At 28.3% G+C, this 23,710-nt stretch overlaps 3 protein-coding genes across 8 annotated transcripts in view; 2 read left to right on the top strand and 1 right to left on the bottom strand.

Annotated features, from left to right (window-relative positions):
* Positions 1 to 3: 3 nt before the first annotated feature.
* Positions 4 to 3,827, bottom strand: LOC129914486 (multiple coagulation factor deficiency protein 2 homolog). The gene is made up of 4 exons (XM_055993764.1): positions 3,590 to 3,827; positions 3,429 to 3,516; positions 334 to 472; positions 4 to 252 (listed from the first exon to the last, which is right to left on the bottom strand). Exons 1-4 carry the CDS (start codon positions 3,742 to 3,744, stop codon positions 137 to 139), a joined length of 498 nt encoding a protein of 165 aa, XP_055849739.1. The 5' UTR covers positions 3,745 to 3,827; the 3' UTR covers positions 4 to 136.
* Positions 3,828 to 3,970: 143 nt separating this feature from the next.
* On the top strand, positions 3,971 to 4,469 carry LOC129915047 (uncharacterized). The gene is made up of 2 exons (XM_055994503.1): positions 3,971 to 4,187; positions 4,264 to 4,469. Exons 1-2 carry the CDS (start codon positions 4,049 to 4,051, stop codon positions 4,467 to 4,469), a joined length of 345 nt encoding a protein of 114 aa, XP_055850478.1. The 5' UTR covers positions 3,971 to 4,048.
* A 3,563-nt stretch (positions 4,470 to 8,032) lies between these two features.
* The window catches only part of LOC129913847 (microtubule-associated protein futsch), a 34,564-nt gene continuing 18,886 nt past the window's right edge, over positions 8,033 to 23,710 (top strand). For 4 of the 6 annotated variants that reach the window (XM_055992764.1, XM_055992763.1, XM_055992762.1 and 1 more), the window contains exons 1-3: positions 8,033 to 8,175; positions 8,265 to 8,383; positions 8,440 to 8,598. In XM_055992764.1, coding sequence (XP_055848739.1) covers positions 8,171 to 8,175; positions 8,265 to 8,383; positions 8,440 to 8,598 — 283 coding nt within the window. In that variant the 5' untranslated portion in view covers positions 8,033 to 8,170. Of the gene's footprint in view, positions 8,176 to 8,264; positions 8,384 to 8,439; positions 8,599 to 9,597; positions 9,741 to 18,424; positions 18,644 to 23,710 lie in introns of those variants that run through there. The other 2 variants (XM_055992767.1, XM_055992766.1) reach the window with 2 other exon arrangements.

Raw genomic sequence — 23,710 nt, 5'->3', positions numbered from 1 at the left:
TAGTAGAAATGGCAGAATTTGTAAATATGTTGGAAATTTCAACAAAATTATGAGGAAGTAATGTTATTTTTTTATATATATACATTATACAGTATGCAAATATACTACTTAAAAATTAAAAAACAAAAAAAGTCTTTTATATTAAGTTTTGTTCAACTTCTTTGCTTTCGGAAACAGCCTTCATGTATTCTGGATAGTGTAGGAATCCATCTTTATTGGTATCCGCAATTAAAAGGAATTCGTCGATTACCTCTGTGTGAAGAAATAATTGTTAAAATGTGATTGAGTAAAAGTTGTAAGAATTAAGTAAGGTTGTAAAATTAAGGCTCTTACCGACAATATGATTCAGTTCATCGGAAGCATTTTGCAGATAAGTCTCTCGGTCTAGTTTTTTGAATGAGTCGTCTTGATGGAGTGCTGCTTGCAGCATCTCCAAACCATCCAATGCATCATTTTTATCGTTGTCGTGTATCTATAAAAAGCATTATAAAAATTTAAAAATATTTTCTTATTGTGCAGGTGCTTTATTTAAATTCACCCAAGGAAACAAGAATTTTGAGAGGGAAATATTTTTGTTTATGAAAAATCAGCCTAAACAAAAAAATCGTAATTTGTATTTCCAACTGTCTGTTTGAAGATATGTCAATAATTGTATAAATATGTGGTGTCAATAGTTGTACAAGTATGTCAATAATTGTATAAATATATGATGTCAATAGCTGTACAAGAGTGTCAATAATTATATATTTTGGTAGAGTTTTAGAAAAATCAAAATTTAACAATATCACGAATCTCTTAACCGATTTTAATACAAATATAATGAAAAACAATTGAGTAAGGTATTTAAAAATGTACTCAGAGTTTCACATATCCATACCAATTATATTTGCCAGCTGTGTGAACTGAAAAATTCCTTATGGGTGTCAATAACTGTATCGCTTACGCTATGGCGAATTTTAAGCAAAGTTCTAAGAATTTTATAAGTATCGTCAAGAAAAATTGTCTGGACGAATAACTTAATCATCTTTTCAATGAGACAATGCTGGATTTCTATTTATGTATAATATTGAACTTGTGTCTTTGGGTTATCTTGACAATGTTTTAGGAAGTGAGAATTAGTTTCAACTGCAATATTGCCAGCAACCAAAGAAAAGTATTCTCGAAGGAAAACCACAAACAAAATAAGGTCTTAAAACACAATTAGTAGTTTTTTTTTTCAGAAAATGAGATTGAAGTTTGAGAAATGCTTGCAAACCATTTATAACTTTTTGAATATTGACCCGCATATTTCTATATGAACCAGTTGTTTCAGATTTATGTTTTTGATACAAAATAAATGAGAATAAAGAGTTTATTCTTACTCAATCATAAACAGTGTTGCACCCTTATTATAACTGTAACACTCGCTCAAAATATAGGAAGAAATCGAAGAAATTTGAATTTTTATAGATTTTTGAAATATATATTTTTTTTTAAATTGCGCCATTTGAATACAAAAACAAATATATTAAATATATATCTTTATAGATAAAAATTTTAAGCTTATATTTGTTGGAATTGAACACTTAGTAAAGACGCTGCGAAATAATATGCGATGAAAAAAATCATTTTTTCATATAAAATCGTTTTTTTTCCTAACAACTTCAACCGATTTGAGCGAGCCAAAGACGAACGATATTATATTTTTTTTACATATTATTAAACCTTAGACCCTAATAAAACTTTTGCATTTTTTGTCCTTATTTTAACATTTCGCGTGTGGAAAGCAAAATTGATCTAACTCCAAAGCATTTTGTTTAGGATTTAGAACAATCTTTCTTGCCGCCGACGATTTGGCCATGCGTTCTTTTTTTGATTTTCTTTTTATGCATTTTTCAAAAAAAAAAAAAAATATTAAACAGTTTTGAGGGCAACACTGATCAGGTGCCGTCAATAACAGTTCGAAAATATTTATTATTTGAATTACTTCAAACTTCGTTATTAAGGGTTTTGGTCGTTTCCTAGTTGAGTCAATGAAATTTCTTTTATAGGACCAAAATTAACGGTAAGCTAATCATATATTCAAAACGGAAAAGGTTTTTTTTTCTCAAAAGCAGCTCTAACGATTTTAATTTTTCTTAAATATGTAAAATGTATTATGATAAATACAGTCGTACTTTTGAATTAAAACCAATACTTTTTGGGAAGAATTTAACAGTACTTGCCATAGAACCGTTTTCTTGATGTCTGACAATGAAATTGTTTAATGTTAAAATAAGGAAGAATTTTCAAAAAAAAAATAATTTTTGGATTAAAAAAAGTTACCTAAATTTTTCTTTTGAAAAATCAATTTTTTGAAAACGGACCAATGAATTTTATTGAATTGTAAACCTATTTTCTTTTTATATAAAAAATCGGTTCTAACGATTTTAAAAATTACATTATCTAAATATTCTTTTTTTGCACAAGAAAATACATTGCAACATGTACATTGTACAATGTACATGTAACTTTAAAATAAATTCAATATTGAATTTAATGTTTGTTTTTATTTCTTAAAATGTTTTAATATTTTAAGCAACTTTTAACATAAGAAAAAATAAGTGGAAAGCAGTCGTGTTTTGAAATGTGATTTTTCCTATACAGACAAAAATTGAACAATTTGAATGCAACCGCAGCTTTATAAGTGGAATACAGTCTTGAAATACAGCACTTCGAAATAAAAGTTAAAGATCTATTTCCAACCACAATATTAATTTGTTCAAATGTAGGAAGTAAATTATGTATGTATGTATTATGTATGCCCTAAGAGGGAGAAATCAATTAAAATACCAACAATTTTGTTTGGTTTGATAATCATATATGTCATATCGTAAAAACTTCATTGTTCATTTTCATCACACTTTTACCCCGAAGGCGAATTAAAGCAATGCTAAGAAATTTGGAAATAATGTGTTGGTTGAGGACCAGTTAAGGATTTACTTGAGTTATCGGTGTTACTTAAATTCTACAAAGCAGAAACCTTTAAAATGTTCTTATCCTTTTTTTAAACAGCTATTATTGGAGTAGACGACAAGATTATGCGAATCAATCCCCATAAATTTCCAAACTTCTTCAAGGCAGCTTATTGGCTGTTTATTATTATTGATATAAGGCTGAGTTTCAAAGATTCAAATGAAGATATGTATAAATCTGCACACTAATTTGTTAATGGGACATAAATATTCGAGAACTTATTTAGACAAATAGAGTTTTTTTTTAGCATTTCAGTAGGTATACTGGAAATATGCCAGAACAAAATAAAGACATAAATTCTTTCAGTTTGCCAAAAATATAAATTTTTTCCCAACACAAAATTTTAACGGTATTCTACCACGACTATCAATTACTATCAAATCCCTTACTTAAATAAAATAAATAACAATTTTACCAAACAAAAATTAACTTACTTTAAAATAATAAAAATGTTTTTCATCTTCCGTCATATCATCAAGGTTTACATTGATGCCCATTTCTTGTAAATCATCTTCAATTCGACTACAGACAAAATAAACAATAGTTTTATAATAATCTTCTTCAGTTTTATAAATAAATCAAAAATATCTCTCACTGTTCTTCATGTGTTAAATGTTGATCGACTTTCTTAGTTTTCGTCTGTTCACTTCTTGGATGATGTGGTCCTCTTTTGAGGCCATTTCCAATATTAAACTCAGCTAATAAAGCTAGCAAAAGTGTTACCCATTGCAAGAAACTTTTCGAACCCATTTTTTAGGGTTTTTAATAGATCGACATTGTGCAAATATAATATTAATTCTTCACGTCTTTGATTTCACTACTAACATTGTTTAGTTTTGTACATAATGAAAAATCAATAGTAAAATAAAACTATTTTTCGCGCATGACCTTACAATAAAGAAGTGCCACTAGGTGGCACTACTGATGCATGAAAGATAAAAAATTTTTACTTGACGACAAGCAGTCTAGAATTTTCAACAAGTTTTGTCAATAAAAGAAAATTTTTATTTATCACAATAAATTCGACAAATTCGACTCCAAAAAAATTATTAAAATGTGTGATAAATTTTGTGACCAATATGAAACTTTCAATCCTGAAAAAGAATATCAGAAATTTTTGAAATCAAAGCCAATAGTCAATACCGCAAAACTATATGAAAACCTTCATGTTTCTGAACGAATGAAATGTCCTTGTGAGTAAATTTAAAAACGAGGGTATTTTTTAGTTTTATAATATGTAGGTACATATTTCTTATCTTAAAATTTCAGATTTATTCAAAGGCTATGGAATTGAGTTGGATGAAAATCCAATGTATCGAACAGTTAATTCAGAATATGGCTACTATTCACCAAATGCCTACACAATTCCAGCTCGAAACTTTCCACTATCTCAGAAGTTTTCGAATGATATTTCGAGATATGGAATGTATAGGAATTTTTCACTCAATACTCAAATGGATAAAAATGTTTGCTGAACTGCTGATTTAGTTGAATAATTGACTTTTACTTGATTATTTTTACTGTAGTCTACACATCAATACTGAGCTAATATACAAATTTCACTGCACTATACATTAAAAAGATGTTTTCTTTAGAACTGATAACAATTTTTATCTTTTTTGAAAACCACTTGTTTCTTCGGTGTTTTAGTATTATACAAAATCAATGACAATGTCCTATTAAAAAACTGGAATTTGTGGAAAATGGCATTGCTATTCCTATCAACAGTTGACGTTTACAAACATTATAAAAACAACACGTAGCTGCCGATAGGAATCTAAACCAAGCTGCGGATAGTATTTTGAAGAGGTGTATAAGTTTGCGTTTTCCTTTCTCTTCGTGCGTGCATATAAATATTTATTCAGTGTTGATATTTGGGAAATCCTGATGCGGATAGATTTGCCAAAAATCAGAATCTTTTTAGTGGTGATCTATGATCTTTCTTTGCAAACATTAATACATTATGTATAAGTTTGTTCTAACAAATGACAATACAAAATTATAAACGGTTTAGTAAAATGCTAAAGTCCTTTTTATTTATTTATCACAACTAAATACTAGCTTCAACCTTCAATAACAAGCATTATTAAAATGTACTTGGGTTTTTTTTTTTTTGTAATAATAATAAAATTATAAATTAAAGTATTTAATAGAAACTTTTGATTTACAATTATGTGTTAATTTAACTGATTGGTCAAACAAGATGCTATATATATTATTGAAAAATTAAATAAATTAAACATTATATTTAATAGAGAAAATCGTTCTTAATTAGTACGATAGTTAGAGATAAAAATGCTATCGGACAAATTTGATGTGAGACAAAAGGTGCAAAGAGTCAATATATCCTTTATTCAATTTAATAATAAAGGAAAAACATAAATAAGAGCGTCTGTTCTCAAGACATGGCATTTCAATAAGCTTAGGTCTATTCTTTTAAGGTGGAAGTTCATAAGAATTCCAGCCCAAACCCAAACCTCTTAAAGCAAGCAAATCGTAAAAATCTTTTTTGGACCCGTTCTAATCTTTCTATATGACACTCATAGTAGAGGGTGACCAGACCTTACAAGCGTACTCAAGAATGGGACTAAAAGTTTTCAAAAAAAGTTACATTTTGAAAAAAAAAACTTTTCATACCATTTTTGGATATTTTTCCTAACATTGAAAATTTTTGATTTTTCTTTGATTTATCTAAAATAACGATACCTATTTATTAAAAACATGTTCAAATAAACTCAAAAGAATTTGATTTTTCTCATAAAAAAGTGATTAGAAGTAATCATTTACAGCTGCAGAAATATGGTGTATTATCTCATCTCAAAAGTTCAAACCCTCACAACAGAAAACTGCTTGATGAATAAGTCTGAAACTTTGCATATTAATTTCAGGTATATTAAGCTTCAATAATTAATTATAGCACTCATAGTTATAAAATAGCGGCACATTTTCTAAAAGACCGTAAAAATGTCTATATTGATAGCTTTTCTAAATTGATCTCAAATGTAAGAAAACATTTTTTTAACAAAGTAGGCTTAATTCCTCTGTAGAGAATTGAATGAAATTTTTAAATGCATAAATCAATTTTCTGTAAGGTGATTCATAGTTAAGATATTGATAGTCAAAGTCAAAAGTATTATATATAGGTATTGGTTTGATGACTGATATTGCAGTCTAAACAAAGTCGTAAAAGTTTGAAACAAAAAGAATCTTGAAGCCAAATAAATAACCTTTCTAAAAATAATAAATCATTTCATCACAAAAAATCTTCCCACTTTTTTATTACCTAGAAAAGTTAAAGCAGAAAAAAATTTAAAAATTTTGGTTTTTGAACACTTCCAACGATTAAGCTATTTTACCGTTAGAAATAAAATATAATAAAACAAGAAGAATGTAGCTTTCACATGCTTTTTGTTTTGTCATGATGCGATCATTTTACTAGTATACAGCATATCAAAAATCACTAAAAACGATTTTTTTTGTTCCCTTAATTTTTTGGGCTCGTATTAGCCAGCAACATAAAATTTCATTAAAAAAAATAAAACCTCAGAGGTCCCAAAGAAATAAATTGATTTTTTGAAAGAAAAATTACATATCTTGGGGCCTCAAAAAATATTAGGTACTTGAATAATCTAAGCGACCAAAAAAATGATAGGTACATCAAGGTGCCTAAAAAAAACGAAGGCGTATACGTACTTTTTTGTCTGTTATTATTTTCTATATCAAAGGGTCCCCAAAATTTAGTCTTGCCCCGGGGCCCCAACAACTCATCTTACGCCCCTGGGAGTTGATGTGTTGTATGAATTCGAGTTTACTATCAAATAAAACACCAAGAACAGAAACGTTACTAACATGTGATAACGAAAATCTATTTAACAAATAATCGAAAGTATAATTCCTGAAATTTTTTTGTAAAACTCATAAAGTTACATTTACTGATAGTAAGGAACAGACAATTACGAGCACACAAATCATAAAACGTGTTAAATTCACAAAAAAAAGTTCACAATCACGAATATTGGAAATATAAAAATTGTTACATCGTCCGCATACATTAAACAATTTGAATGCTTCAAAAGTCGAAACAGAAGGTAGACCATTTATGAACAAAATAAATAGGATGGGGCCTAAATGGCTGTCCTGTAGTATACCGGAATTAACATAAAAATAATTATATGTTCAATCTTTTAAAAATACCGATTAAGACCTGTTCAGTAATAGACGGAGAGATGGTTGCAAGTTTTGAACCTCAATTAGGAAATGGAATTTTTTTCGGGAATTTGTCTTATGGGGGTGGGATAAGCAAATGCAAAATTGGCAGAAAGAAGACTGGATGGAAATAAGCGTGGGTGGGGGGTTAAACTTGCATTTTTTTGAGTGCAAAGTGGCAGAGGTTGTTGAAGAAGGTGTAAAAAGACAACTCAAAATGTCAGAAAGCTATGAAGATGGATGGTGGCAGAAGGGCCCAAAGTGGAAAATTTTTATTGAAAAGTTACCTGACTCGGAAATGTCTTTTTGCAAGCGTGTTCCTGATTGTGTGTAGTGACAAAATTCAAAATGGCAAAAAGCACACTGGATGGGTTCTATTTTGTTTTAATTTTTTACTTCAGAGAGTGCCAAATAAAACCTTATAAGTACATATGTATAACAAAAAAATATTAAAAAAAAAAAAAACGGCAACACCTACAATCTTATATTACATCTTTTTTTTAAACCATAAAACTATTATTTAATTGTCTTTTTAAATAATGTTGTTTTAGTTAAAAGTTTTTGAAAAAATAATTTTTAAACTCAAAATTTTAACAGAAGTCAGCAACAGCATATTTCGACTTTTTTTACTTGTATCTTCTTGTATGTAAGTATGCATTTTGTTTATGCGAAAGGAAATGACCAAGAGAACAAGTTGCAATGAAATTCTCTTAGAAGTCATCGTCACCAACAAATCAACCGCTTTTGCCCTAGGCCTTAATTGTGGGGTAGTTGAGTTTCTTCCTCTCTGAAACTAATTTCATTCAAATCGTTTACTTTTCAAAAAGTCAAACAAATGGCAACCTAGTAAATGAAAAAGTCTTCATTTCTTCTATTTTTTTGTTTATATTTTTCTTTGTTTCTTTAATTTAAAAGATAAGCTAAGCATAATTAACATATATTTTATATTGTGTTTTGTGGGTTCAACAAAATGAGGTAAGAACCCATTAAGGCCAAAGCCGTCTTTATCAGTTAATTTCAAACTTCCATTGTGTTTACTTGTAAAACTTAAAACTTTATTTTAGTGATACAAAGAACCTCCTCAACTCTCTACTTAAAGAAATTTATAGTCATATTCCAGCAAAACCTCAAAAGAAAAAAATGCACCCAAAATTATATGAAAAACGTCTTTTAGAAAAGCTAAGTATGACAAAAAACTCGCATTAAAATAAAAAAAAAATAAATAATTTTTTTTTTAAGGTCCCAAAGTTCTCGAAGACATTTGTGAAATTCTAAAATTCGAAATCCGCCTCATAAGTAAATACCTGGAACGTGTCCTCATAAGTCGAGACAAAAACCGCACTTATCGCACAATCCTTTGTGGTTTTCTTGACATTTTAGTATCTTCGTCAAAATTCGGTAAGTCTAATTAAAAAAATCTTATCAACAAACCAACTACGCATGTCCTAATTCTGTCAAAATATACAAATACCATCAAATTTTCTTCAATAACAAACCTCATAGATACACTTTTGAATAAGGAAATGCATAAGTACTCGTAAAAATTTTGAGACAACATAAAAAAAAATTTCATTGAAGATTGCCTTTTGTCAGTATATTGGCTCGTTGTCGTCGTTGGCTCGTTCTTTTCTTCTAGCAGTGAACTTCTAAACTTCCAATCGCTTGCACACACTTTAACACTACTCGTCCCGTTATCTAAATCTGTCACATTTTTTTTTGTGCTCTCCAAATCCTTTTTTTTTCCTTCGGTACCAGAAGAGAGAAAAATTTAAGTTTTTTGAAAATATAAGGTTTTTAACTTTTCGTTTTACTCGTATTTTTTCTACATCTTTTCGAAAACAACCCTTTTCGACATTCGTTAGTGTGAATAAATTATGTTAATTTTTATAATAATACCCTTAAAGTTATGTGTGAAAAATTTGCATTGTTCACATTCAAAATATCGATCGACGACCAGCTAAAGAAGAAAAAAATTATATCAATACTCACGACGACGAGTACTTGGTGAAATGAGAAAAAAAATATAGAAGAAAATTAAAAAATTAATAAAAAAATTAATTTTTATGTAATAAAATGTTATTTAAGAAAAAACCGCGATAAGTGTGATACAGTGGTTCGAATATTGGTTTGTTCACAAAAATTGAAAAAAAAAAAAATAAATTTTGACGAAAAATTGATTGGTGAAAAGTGCTTAAGGGTTATTTTTTTTTTGTATTTATTTTGGCACTTTACTTTGTTTTTATTTTTTTCTGGTTAAAAAGTGGGTCAAGTTGAAATATAGAAGAAGAAGAATTCTAAACGCTCTTGTGGCTAATTTTTTTTAGTTTTTTTTTTTTAGTTTATTTGCCAATTCTGTGAAAACCCCCCTTTTACCAGCTTGCTTTTTAGCTGAGAAAAAGATACATTATCTAAAAAAAAAAGTGTTGGATAATTTTATAACACTTTATCTGTCTTAAGGACGTCGTCGTTGCCGATGCAAGGATAATAATTATTTTTGTCGAATATCGTAAAAAAAGGCTGAACTAGATTTTGGAAAATGGGTGATTACGCATTTATTTTTCTAAAAAATGAATTTCTCGATGTTTTCTATCTTTTAGTTTTGTAATAATATTTTGAGTCTTTTTTGCACCTTTTTTCCACTACTCTTCTGTATATTTCGAGATGAACTTTATCCTTAAATAAAAATATAACTACGGTGTGTTTGTGTGAGTGTGTGTTTTTTTTTTAAATATATTTTTGTATCTTTTTTCACTGTTGCATGATTGTGTTGATGTATCTGTATATTTTATTATTCTAAATTAATGTTTTTCATGGACGTTAGCTACTCTCTTTCTACCTTCTTGATGTTTTTTTCTAAGCGATGTAGGTACTTAAAATCTGTTTTTTTTTTTGTATATGTTTGTTTGTTAATTCAACAGGTTGAGATAAAAAAAGAGGAAATTGAAGAAAGTCGACAGGAGACTTTCTTGAATATATTCTTTTTTTTCTGACAAGGTAAAATATTAGATATACTGTTTTTTTTTTTTGTGTTTTTATTGTATAAAGAAAGTATTTGTGTTTATTTTTAGGAACAAAGGGCAATTTTTCTTTTGATACCAAAACCTACACACTTACTTATATTCAATTATATGACATTTAACCTTTATATGATGGAAAGAAAACATTTAGCCACCCTCCAGGGTATACTTTTACCTATCGTTATCGTCTTCAAGCTTAAAATTGACATTTAAATTATTAATTTCTTTTTGTCAATTTTTAAAGATGAATGATGATCCTGTGAGTATCTTTTACATTTTTAAAAGGTCAAAATCATTCTTTATAGAGTAAGTACCTATTCCATTATATGGAAAGCTTAAGTCGTTTTTCATTTTCTGTTACAAAGTTGGATTCAAATATATCAATGAGAAAAATGTTACTTTTATATGATATAATGTCCCTCCCATTGGGTTTAATTTAGAAGACTTTGGGGACTTTTGATGATGGTCAAATTTCGTATTTCTCTTATTTCAAATGTACATTATATACGAAGGATACTTGATTTGGTTTTGTTAGTAATTTTTTGGTTGGATAATTGTATTTGGAGAATTGGGGAATTTTATTTTAATTTAAGTTTGTTGGGGATTTAGGAATTTGGATTACTTCTTAATGTTTTAATATTTTATATTTAAATAATTATATTTAAAACGTTTAATTGTTGGAATTGTTTCATTTAATTTGAAATAAAACAATACCCCTATTGATAATTAAAATCCAAAATGTTTGAAAATACTGCGGATGATTGATTAGAATTATTTATCATTTAATTGCATAAAGGTGAATTTTGTTAGTGTTCTTTTTTTAGTTTTTACGTTATCAAGTATCTAGTATGTAAGGCTTCATAAATGGCAATAATAGGGAAACTGAGCCAAACAGCTACGGTTTTGATGATTTATTTTTTTCAAACGTCATTATTTAAACCTTTATGGATAAAAGATACCGCTTTTTCGTATTGTTTTTTAAGGTTCAGATTAAGATTTTTGTTCAAATTCCTATTAAATGATATCAAAATATTGCCTTAATATCACACTGGTCTGCAAGGAAATCCTCCTTTAAATAAAACTATACTTTTCTAAAGGATGCTGATTCTGAATCCGAAGTCAGAATCGATCTAGCACGTCACGTTTTTTAAATATTCCCGTTAGAAAATCTCAAAAACCCATTTTTTTGCTGTTTTCGAAGAAATATTTTGGCATAATGTAATATTTTTCAATTAAATTTGTTACGGTATTATAAAAGAACTTATTTTTTTCTTTCAAATTCAGTTTCAATCTTCTTAATATCTCTTTTCTTCTCCGAGATATCTAAATTTAAGTAAGTTTAGTAAGTTTGGCATATCTTATCATAAAAAAAACTGATCTCTAAAAATTAATATATCTTTCTCCCTAGAACAAAAATATCCTTTTCTAATGGACTTTAGTGTGCTGATTTTGAATCCGAACTCATAAAATTTCGGTCAGCTCTGATTTGTGAGATATAGTAGTTTTTATTGAGATCTTCTAAGAAAAAACTTGATTTTGTGATACTTTAATGCGAATATCTTAAAATCCTCACGTGATAGAATTTTTTTGACTTCGGATTCAAACTCAGCACATCAAAAACTTTAAGAAAAGTATACTTTTGTTTCTAGGAGAAACAAATCTGAAGCTTTACAAGGCATTTTATCGAATGGTTTATTACAAATAAGATATTTCTAAATAGATAAATAGTATATAAAATTACAAAACACGTTAAAATTTTGTTTAATGTATTTTATTATGGTTTTCTTTACATATTTGACTTTTTAATTATAATGGGCGTTGATATTTTACATTTTCTTTAATTAAGGTGTTTTTGTTCATGTTGGACTTACTAAAAAGTAAAGGTTTTCGATAATTTTGCTTTTTTTATAAATCAGTATTTTAAAATATGAGTAAACATTAATGTAAAAGGACATATTTGGTGTCAATCGATAGGCCATATTACGAGTAATAAGTCCTCCAAATTTAAGCGCAATGCTACAAATTGTTTTAATTTTAAACGAGTTCAAATAAATCTAAAAGGTTGATTTTTTAGAAACTATCCACATTTTTCAAAAATCATTTTTACAAAAATGGTACCTGATAGAATTTTTCTGAAACCAGATTTAGATTCAGAAAAGTCTAATCTTTTATAGTATCAAAAAATTATTTGAAGGAGAAAAAAAAAGTTAAATTTTGCAGACCAGTGATCATTTAAGGAATAAAGTGTAAAGGGCAATTTTCCATCGTTTAAGCGGTAAGAAGAAACAATATTCTCAAAAATGACTTCAAACAAAAATAAATTGCACGACTGGGGTCGCACGTACTTGCTCTTATGGTAAAAGTTACTCTAATGTTAAAGTTTTTCATTGAACAAAATAAGGGAACATTTAAAATTTGATATTTTCACGGAATTTCGTTAGTGGTGCAAAAAAAAATAAAATCTGTTTTTATAAATAATTAAATGCCGTTTTAAATGATCTTTTACAAAAAACTAAGTATGCCATTTTATTTCTAGTATAAAAACAAATTTTTAGAAAAAAAATTTTCGAAAATCGTTAGAGTCGTTTTTTAAAAAAAATAATTTTTTATATATAAACATTTTCTAACATTTTTCAAAATGATATGCAATTTTGAATAAATAATTAATTTACACATAAAAAACAAAATTTCAAAATTTTTCACCAACTCGTTTCCAAAAAATTGATTTTTCAAGAAAAAATTTTGAAATATTTTTTAAAAAATCCTAAAATGTGTTTTTTGAAAAATTAAAAATTTTTTTAAATAATGATTGTTTAAACGTTTCTGTATTAAAAATTTGGTCGAAATCTGTTTTGTAGTTTTTGAGAAATTCATAAATCCAAAAAACCGTTCTATGGCAGGTACCGTTAATAACAATACAAAAAATATTTTTTTTTTTATTATCAAAGGAGGCTCTTATCTGTAACAGTAAGCAAAAAAATTTTAATCAAAATCGTTAGAGCCGTTTTTGAAATAAATCAACTTTTCTGTTTCCGTTATATGACAGGTACCGTTAGTTTTGGTCCTAAAAAAAAACTTCAATTTCTCCTCTAGGGAATCACCTAAAACTGTTAACTACCAAGTTTGAAGAAAATCGCTTCAGTAGTTTAGGCTGTAGCTCGAGGTTCTTACAGACAGACAGACAGACAGACAGACAGACAGACAGACAGACAGACAGACAGACAGACAGACAGACAGACAGAATTGCCGGACCCACTTTTTTGGCATTCTCCATCATCGTAATGTCATGTAAAATTGTTATCTCGAGTTCGATTTTTTTTACGAATCCTAAACTTGCCCCATAGTACCTATATCGCAAGTAAAAAAATTAGCAGAACTGCAACACCTACAGTAATAAATTACTATGTAATTCGTTACCTTAATTATTTTAAAATCAAGTTAATTGAATGAAGTTTTTTTTGAAAAATTTTTCCTGAAACTTAAAATTAAAAAAAAAAATTAAAATTTAATGTCTTTTTTTCAAAATTTTTGGTATGAAATTATAAATTTATCTCCTGATAATATTTTAAACAATATTTTAAACTTATACAGGGTGTCCGGTAAAGAATGGATAGCCTGACATGACGAGAAACCACGCTTATGACTGTTCTAAAACCAAATAGAAAAAAGTTCTATCGCAACCAATTCAGAAAATATTTGCTTTTTTTCGTTCAGTGTATTTTTAATTTCATTATCTTAGGATTTCGTTCACTACAACCACGAATTAATGAATTTTATAAATTTCATTTTTTATTATTTTCTACAATAATGAACTCGCTAAATTAGAAGTTAATATTTTTATAACTTCTCTTTCAACAAAAATTTGAAATTTGTTATTTGGTGGCCAGTTTTTTTTTTAATATGCGCGTCTATAGGGAATTTCAGAATGGTAATACATAGTTTTTATCGTATATAAAGTAGTATTTTTAAAATCCTCATGTCCCCCTGAAATCATGTGAATAGAAAGAATTAACACCGTAAATTTTAAATGTTCAATTAAATTGAATGACTGATAAAAGTCAAATATAAAAAAGTATACGCAAAAAGTTTGAAAGTAAATTAACTACATAGGTAATATTTATTAGCCCAGACAAATTAGTCAAACTGTGGGCATTAAATCGCATTTTTTGCGGAATAAAAGTCCATTTGTTGGGATGATGGGTGCTCGGGAGCCGCCATGGTTACAGTTACAAATAATTAAAAGTGATTTAACTCATTTTTGAAGAATAACCCAAAACAAATCAAAAGTTCGTCAGATATCTATTTGAAAAAATGTCATTTTGCCTTCACCTTGAGAGACAAATCCCGACTATAATCAACTATTAAATTGAATTTAATTAACTCACGGAATTCTGTTGTACATATGTATATCATTTTTTAGATAATTTTATTGTGAATAAGTATGCTCTTGGACATTTTTGGTTAAAATGGAGCTATTTAATAAACTGCTCCCGACGGACGTCCTATCATCCTAACAAATTGAGTTTTATGATAAAGACATTCACCCAAACACATTTCTTGAAAAAATAAATTTGTCCCGCATGCAATTTGATTTACTTTTATGCCTGGGCTAATTTGATAGGAAGTAGTGTTATTAGTTTTATTTCTGGAGAAATGTTTTTGAAGAGAACATGGAAGACCAGAAAAAATTTGACTGTTTTAAAAAATCTGTTCTTATTTAAATAAAAAAAAGTGTAGAACATACTGTTCTGAACTGTTCCAGACAGGGTGATTAAACAACAATAAATGCTGTTCGGAACATCATTAAACAACAACATCTGTACTTTTTTCTTAATTTCAGAAGAGGCTCTTTAAATAAAACTGTTGAGCGAAGTGAGTTTAAACAGTTGACACCATAAATAACAGATTCAAGGGCCAGAGCCCAGACCGTTTAAAAATACTTATACATACCTACATTATTCAAGAGTGGAAACACAAGAATTACAATTTTTTCAAAGAGAAGTGTAATGCTGCATTATTCCAAATTGCCCCTATTATATCTAATTGTTCCACGTTGGTAAACACTGCGACAAGACCTTCCAACTTGTTGCATTTAACCTTAAACAATAAAAGCTACTGAAGAAAGAAAATAAAAAAACTTTATATTAAAATGTTGAACCGAAAAATGTAAGTCCGAAATAAGAACAAGTTTATAATATGGAATATTGACTTTAATATTGAAATAACTAGTAGTACCTACAGGAAAGATAGACTTTTTCGAAATATACTACGGCTGATTTTTTCAAATCTGAAAGAAGGGTATTAGAAAAGCTTAAGTACTGGTTTTCGGAACGCCAACCCCCTGGCAAAATCCGTCATTTTGAAAAACGCGTTTTTTTTTCTATTTTTTCTCAGTCTCTATGACAGTTATACAATTTTTGATTTTCATAAAAGTTGTAGAACACCAAATTTCCATTAATTTGGTATACTTTTGAAGATTGTATGACTTTTTAAACCAAAGATACGGAACTTTAAGGAACAATTTGAGGGGGTTGGCGTCCCGTCCTATATTTCGTTCCACAAAATGCCTGTTTTTTTACTAATTTTCCTGTACTATAGTAGTTTAAAAAAAAAAAAAAAAAACGGTTTAAGTATTTGTACTTTATCTTAAATTTTCATTTGTAAAAATCTCGTTAAACGTATTAATTAAAATTATTGATAAGTTCTATGATTAAACAAAAAATAAAACAATGAAAATTACTTTTTGAAGATTTTGAATGAACAACAATAACTTGTGTGTGTTACTACTAAATTCACTGTGACCAACTCGATCGTCCAGACTCTTTTTAGTGGTGCTATTTAAAACTTGATAGTTGGAAAACCTGTTCTGGGTTAGAATTGTCAAGCGGAAGCGTTGATACGCACGTAGTTCGTCGGCCTCGCAATCGCTTGGATGTGAGTTCAAGTCCCACACTGGCAATTTTCAAAATTAACTGAACATAAAGTTACTTAGCACTACTAAAAAGGAGTCTGATGATTGGTTTGGTTTAGAAATAGCTATTACTTCAGCCTATGGACAATTAAGTTCTTGTTCATTTCAAAACCTTATTTTTATAAAGAAAAATTGTTGAAAAAGACATATTTTATTCGTATTCAATTTTTGTGACCATCATATTAAAAAATAAAGTATCTTCTCTTCTCCTTCACATGTTCAATATCCATAAATGCTCAAAGCGTAAAAATAAACTATTTATAAAAACATAAATGTAGTTTTTTTCTCTTTTTTAAATAGTTTTTCTTAAGGTTTTTTTTTAAATTTTTTTAATTCTTAAAAATTTTAGGAAATGTAATTATCTACAAAAAGTTACAAAGTAAAAACATTCAAATTCGGCTTCAAGTTATAGACAAAAACTCGGAAAGTAACAAAAAGAGTCGAAAATTTTGATCGTTATGAAAAGGATCACATCTTCAAAACGTATCTATTGATTTTGAAGAAAAGTATCTTGTTATCTTTGTCAGGAAGTGTCCAAAATATAAAGAATTTAAAACTGAGAGGATTCGAAAGAAATTTCGCTGTCAAAAATTTCCTTTATAAAATCGATTTAAAAAAAAATGTTTTGATACATTACCCTGAAACATCTGAAGTGAGATAGAAAAAATTATTCTAGTGTTTCTAGCTTATTTATTCAACTTTCAGGTGCCGTCCGGTTCTTTTGTTCAAGATATAGTCCGAATACTGCATGGAAAAAAAACAATGATAAAAAACTTTGAAAAATCATATCTCGAAAAGCTATTCATTAACATTTTTTTAAAAAAAGGTAAGATTTTCGAAAAGTATAACGGCACTTGGTGTCCAAAATAATTTTAACTTTTTGTAAACTAGTGTTATTATTATCAATGATATTTAAAGAAATCTGTTCTGAATTTGAAGATGCCATTTAAGAGTAAAAATACTGCATGCAATGAGAAAGTTATCGTCAAATTCCGTGAAAGCGCAATGGTTACGGTGTGGTGATAGACTGTCACTCCAGAGGTCCGGGTTCAAATCTATCCTCTAACCATCTAGATATTTTTTTTTCTGTTTGGAATCGTAGGTTTATGTATTACTTATTTACTTTGTGTCTAAAACATCCCCAGGTTTAAAAGATAAATGGTTTCGAAAAAGTTAAGAATCTTAAACGGATTATTTTTCCATTCTTCATTTTCTATTTCTTTACATTCAATAGACACACGTGTACCTATCTTTATGAATTTAAACATAACCTTTGTTTATTTATGGCAAATTAAAATAAATTATGCATAGATACTCTTGTTGTTGTTTTTTTTTTTTTTTTGCATTTTATTGAAATGATATAATTTTTAGTTCCAAAATTTGTTTGAGAACGATACAATATTTCAACACGTGACTCGTTACCATAAAAAAAACAGACCTTATTAACTAACAATGAATTTGTGTCTTTCAATAACCAAAATCATTCTATGTTTCTCAGCTATAAAACTTATTTACGTAACATTATTTTTTTAATGGCGTTACATAATGGTTAAAAAAAGGTTAAATTATGAAATATTATACGTAACCTTAAAAAAATATAAAGACAATTTGACAAATAGCAGATTTTATTATTTATTATTATCTAACTTAACTACGTCCCAAAAATTACTATAAGGATAGTACCACCAACGTTTGTCAACCCTTTTCATTTTTCATTAATTTTGATTTTGATGAATAGAAGATTTTGTTTGCAGTTTTACTTTTGTTCTATTTTCAAAATTTGCCGGTTTTCAAATTCTTAACTCTTAAATAGGTTTCTGTTTACAATTCTGCTTCAATGGTTTCGTCCATGTTTGTCGAATTTTTCTACCTACCCCTTTCGATTTATGTTTCGAACATTTCTACATATCATCTACAAGCAAAACACGAAAAACAATCTTGTTAATAAAAGAAGAACAAAAAAAATTGCTTATGAAATCATAAACTTTCTAGAAAGTTAAACATCACTTCCACTTTCCCGAAAAAACTTTTTTTAACTTTCTATGCATAAATCGGGGTTAAAAAATTAAAATTTATTATTTTTTTGTTATTTGGCTCAAAGATATTCAGAGGTCCTTTATATTTTGTCAAAAAATTATGAAAAGCACTTTTATTGGATTATGCATAAATAAATTTATTTACTTAGGAAAGGAAAACAAAAAACTTTGTTTAGTCAAAGTTTTTTTTTTTTTATTTGAAAAATATGGTGCCAACAAGCCAAAAGTGTCTTCGAATTAATATTTAAGAAGTAGAAAAAAAAATCAAAAAAGCAAACAGCTTCCTTTGATATAATAAAGTTTAGAATAATAATGATGAGAGCCCAAGAGAACTTATTGTTTTGACATGAGCCATCTTTTTAATTCAATTAAGAACTTAGCTGGTAGCTACGTTCAAAAGGATTCGAATGAAACTTCAGGTAATTAAAATATTTTTTGCTTTTTCCTTTTAATATTGTTTAATTTTGTTTATGCTTATGTGCACATGATTGCTTGTGTCTTTGAACAATTAAGTTTTAATGCATATATATTTGAATTAAAATTTATGAAATATTTGTTTTTACAAAAGTTTTTATAAATTATTACAATTATACTAAATTAGTTCTTTGAGCTCCGAAAACTTATTTTCGCAGGCTAAAAATGAATAGAAATACCTTTTCCTTTCCTGGGTTCTTTCTTTGAGCATGTTTGTTTGGAACCTTAGCAAAGCATGCTAAAAGTCTAAAAAATGCTACTTAATTAATTTAATCTTTTTGATGTCAATTCCAATTTAGTTTTTTATTTTTATTTTTGTTTCAATTATTGTGATTATTGCTTGAAGGCGGTGCTCCAATTCGTTGTGAACTCTACCCAGCTCTACAGCTGGAATACCAAATGCTAATCAGTTTTGACATTATTGAGTGAACTGTCAAAGAAAAATGTGTCTCAAATATCTTTCAATCGAGTTAAGGGGTTTCTACCCCTGCTGAATTCATAACCAGCGTGTTGAACAAATGTTTTTTTTTTTTGTTCTAGCAACGAGTCTAACAAAGTGTTGAGCAAATCCGAAACATTTGATTGCAAACACATTCTTTTTAACATCTTCGGCTGCTATCACAAAACTGGTCTGAAAAATCTAGCTTTTTTATCTCCTTCAAATAATTATGAAAGATTTGACTTTCCTGAATATAAATCTGTTTTCAGAAAAATTCAAGCACGTAACATTTTTTTTAAAATGATTTTTGAAAAATGTGAGTAGTTTGTAGAAAATATAACTTTCAGATTCGGTTGACCTTATACAAAATTAAAACTATTAATTGTATTCAGCTTATTAATAAATTAATCCCGCATGAACAGAAACATCTTAATTAGAGAAAATGTAAAATCTCAAAAAAATTTATAAAATATATTAAAACAAATTTATACTTGTTTTATAATTTTATGTACTGTTTTGCTATTAAGAAATATATAATTAGTGATAAAGCACTCGATACACTACACTACAAAGCTTCAGATTTGTTTGTCCCAGGAACAAATATATACTTTTTATATAGTTTTTGATGTGCTGAGTTCGAATCCGAATTCGTAAAAATTCTATCATGTCAGTATTTTGAGATTTACGCACTAGAAAATAAAAAAAAAAAACAATTTTTTTTTAAAGAAAATCTTTTAAAAAAACTATTAGGTATACATATCTCGAAAACGAGAGCTGTTAGAAAATTTTATAATTCGTATTCGGAATTTGTATATCAAAATCCATTCGAAAATAATACTTTTGTTCTTCGGACAAATAAATCTTAATTTTTTAATATCAGTTTATTTATGGTACAATATGCCAAACCTACTTAACTTAAATAAATTTAAGATATATCGGAGAAGAAAACAGATATTAAAAAGATTAAAACTGAATTTAAAAGAAAAAAACAAGTTCTTTTATAAAACGTAACAAGTTCAGTTGAAAAATATAACCTTACTTCAAAATATTGCTTTGAAAACAGCAAAAAAAAGGGGGTGTTTCTAGTTTTCTAACGGAAATATCTAAAAAACCTTGACGTGCTAGAGCAATTTTGACCTCGAATTCGGAATTAGCATACCTAAATCCTTTAGAAAAGTGAAGGAGGATTTCAATGCAGATTAGTGTAATTTTTGATAAAATGTGTTTACTTTTGGAATGCAAATATGTTTTTTTTTAATAAAATCTTTACAATTTACGTCAAAACAATTTCGAAAAATTTTGTAAGCAAAAAAATTGACTATCTCTTAGTATGTATTTTCAAAGAGCAACAAAAAGATTGTATATATTATAATAATTATGAGGCTTTATACAAGCAGATAGTAAATATTTACAAACTATTAAAGTTTATACTTTACCAATATCATAAAAAAAAAAAACTATAAAAAAATGTTACAAATACACCACAGTGACCCGTAAATGAATCAATCTGTCTCTTGAATAATCTGCCGTAGGAAAATTTTCTAAGATATACTTTTAGTTAAGTCCAACATAAAGTCAAGCAAAACAAAACTTGCTTTCAAAAACTTAAACATAAACTTGAAAAACTCTACAGATTTGTTGAACTCTTTTTTTGCATTAATAAGGACAAACAAAATAAAAACAAAACTTTAATATAAAGTCACATCCATTGCTTCTACACTTATCAAAACTGCTTAGTTTTGACCCTGAAAACCTCCGTATTTTCAAAATTGGGGTTTTTAAGTTAAATTTGACATTTTCTTTAGCTCGTTAAATACAATTTCTATAAAACACTTTTTAAATTTCCAGATTTAAATTGATTGACTGAACAAACCTGTGGCCTAATGGTTTATGTAGAATCTTTTTTTGTGCACTGGGTTAGGTAAAATATATTTAAGAAAACAAAATTCGTTTTGAATATTCAGTCTTATAAAGTAATTTGATATTTTTTTTTTAATTCCGTGGTCATTTAATTTCAAGATACTCGTATGTAAAAAATGACATTCCAAATATGTATGTAGTTTTCGAAAGCACAATTTACAATTATTAAAACCGTAAAACTCGTAATTTTCAGCAAAAGAAAAATAAGAAAAATTACTGAGTTTTTAAACTTAAATAACTGCAAATATTTTAATTCTGTTTTTATTTTGTGAAATATTCTATATGAATGTTGAACCTTGACATTTAAGAAAAAAAAAAGTGAAGAAATCATTAAAATCCATTTATCAATTCAAAAGTACGATCTCGATGACATTTTTTTAAAGACTTTTCAACCCACTTTGCACCGTTTATAATACCCATTCCAAGAATTCGGTTCAATATAAACATTTTTCTTCTACACAAAATTTATAACTTAACCCTATAAGGACAGGTGAAAATTTATTCAAATATGTTCTAGGTTTCCGCCGTTTTTTTTTCGCCTTAGGGCACTGCACTATTTGAGAGTATACAACATTTTGGGTGAAAGCAATTGACCCATATACATGTTTAAATTCCATCCTTACCGCTCTATAGACTTTTTCTATCTTTAAAGATAAAAATAAAATGATAAATAGTTTAAAAAACCATGTTTGTGTGTCTGAGAGATACCATAAATAAACATTTCTCATAATAACGGTGTAATTTAGAATCCTTTTCTTGGAAAAATGTTTATATTCTGTGCACTTGTGCGAGCAAAATTCTTTACATAGACAAAATGGCAATCAGGACCTTCTTGGAATTGTCGCCGCGTCTGTCATAGCTATATCTGACAAGCTGATGAATACTACATTAGCTGCGAGAATGCGAATACGGAATTTCATTCAACCAGGATCCAGGAATAAATTTATATAAAAATGTTTTTCATTCTGTCTCCTCGCACTTAACTATAAATACACTCGTATGCTTTGGTTTTTTTTTTTTTGCCTAGAAAAGGACTCTACACAATAATTTATTTTTCTATTCAAGATCTGATCTGAAAAATTGTTTCCCTTTCTTTGTGGGTGGATGAATAAATTCCCCACTGGCATTTCGACGACAAAAAAAAAGTACCTACAGAGTCTTCCTTGTTTTTTGGCCAAAAGTGGGTTTATTGCTGCTTTTATCCTGATCCAGGAGCATAATTATAAATGTGAGTTTATACATCATGACATCGAAGTTCTTTGTATTCCATATCACTTATAGTTTTCTTTTGTGGTGACATTTTCGAGTGCAGATTTTTTTTTAATGACTTCTCCATTAAAAAAATATATCAGCAACAACATAGACAATCAAATGCAATTAGAAAACAAGGAAAAATGACAGAATAACTCGAGGAATGTTTTTTTGTTGTATGCTTTTTAGCTTTTTGTCGTATCAAAATGCCTCATTGCGGTTTGATCTACAAGTAGGTACTTGAGTTATGGGATATTTGTCGTGCAAACAAAGACGTACATAAAAAATGTAGGTTCATCGGGTACAAATTGAAATGTTTGCCTCTTCTATTTGTGCTCCTTCGTGCTGCTGTCTATCACAAAACTGCTAGCCAAGAATGCCAAGAGGGTGAATACGTTTGTGATAATGCGTACGCTAAATACAAATCGGTGAGAAGGTAGTTGACTTGCCCTGTTTTAATGTAAAGGAACCTACTTTCCATTCCATCGGAAATGTATTCTCTAGGGAGAACAGAATGAGTTTCTTCTTCATCTCGATTGGGATCCCTTAGAGCTTAGAAAAGAATTGATAAGGATAAGGCTTATTTTACCATAAAATAAGGATAAAGAGCTTGCTAACATTTTAAGTGGGAGCTTTGGATGGGAAAATAAAAGATTGATTTTCATCGTACCGTACCTACATATCATCATCCATTGTTAACTACCATGTGTAAGTTCCTGAGGCAATAACTTATGTATTTGAACATTGATGGGAAACTCTCTGTATGTTAGGACAAAAATAGTCTCATAGAACTTGGATGGGAAATGGTAGTTATTTTTCATTTCTTATTTATTTATTTTTTTCTGTTTAGCGTGATTTTTTTTATAATCAAGTTGAATATTTAGCTCTATAGCTGAAAGCATAATTAGGAGGATGTTGAAAGTAAAGTCCAGACAAACTTTATGTTACACATCGTCTTTCAGGATAAAGGATGTTTTCCTGTAAAAAGAATAAAATAATTTTCTCTGTCAAAACTTTATCCAAACTTATTTGAATTTATTATTCTTTGCTTTTAGACTACAAATTTTTAGAAGATTAATTACGTAATTTTGTATGGAACTCATGATTGATTTAATGAGTTGTTCGTATTTTGGAAAGCATTTTGTATCACGCAAAGAATTTTTGAGTTTAATCTTCTTCAACATAACGTGAGTTTGAAGTTATATACTATATAACTACGTTCCTTCTTCTACTGTTCTACATGAATGATTCTGCAGGCTGCAGGCACTCTTGTAAGCTGTATGTAATGTATAGAACATGAACGCCAGTTAAAGTCATTGCGACAGAGGAGAATGCCCAAAAATATATGGAGAAAAAAACCAGCATCGATACGAATGACACCTATACAGGGTGTCCCAAAAGT

The sequence above is a fragment of the Episyrphus balteatus genome, chromosome 3 (assembly GCF_945859705.1).
Source record: "Episyrphus balteatus chromosome 3, idEpiBalt1.1, whole genome shotgun sequence".
NCBI lineage: Eukaryota > Metazoa > Arthropoda > Insecta > Diptera > Syrphidae > Episyrphus > Episyrphus balteatus.
This window is presented reverse-complemented; position numbering and strand designations above follow the sequence as displayed.

Coding starts and splice junctions, on each gene's coding strand:
- LOC129914486 (XM_055993764.1), bottom strand. CDS start 3,744: ATGGGTTCGAAAAGTTTCTTGCAATGGGTAACACTTTTGCTAGCTTTA. Junction 473..3,428: donor AACATTTTTATTATTTTAAA/GTAAGTTAATTT, acceptor TGCTTTTTATAG/ATACACGACAACGATAAAAA. Junction 253..333: donor TGAACTGAATCATATTGTCG/GTAAGAGCCTTA, acceptor TTCTTCACACAG/AGGTAATCGACGAATTCCTT.
- LOC129915047 (XM_055994503.1), top strand. CDS start 4,049: ATGTGTGATAAATTTTGTGACCAATATGAAACTTTCAATCCTGAAAAA. Junction 4,188..4,263: donor TGAACGAATGAAATGTCCTT/GTGAGTAAATTT, acceptor TTAAAATTTCAG/ATTTATTCAAAGGCTATGGA.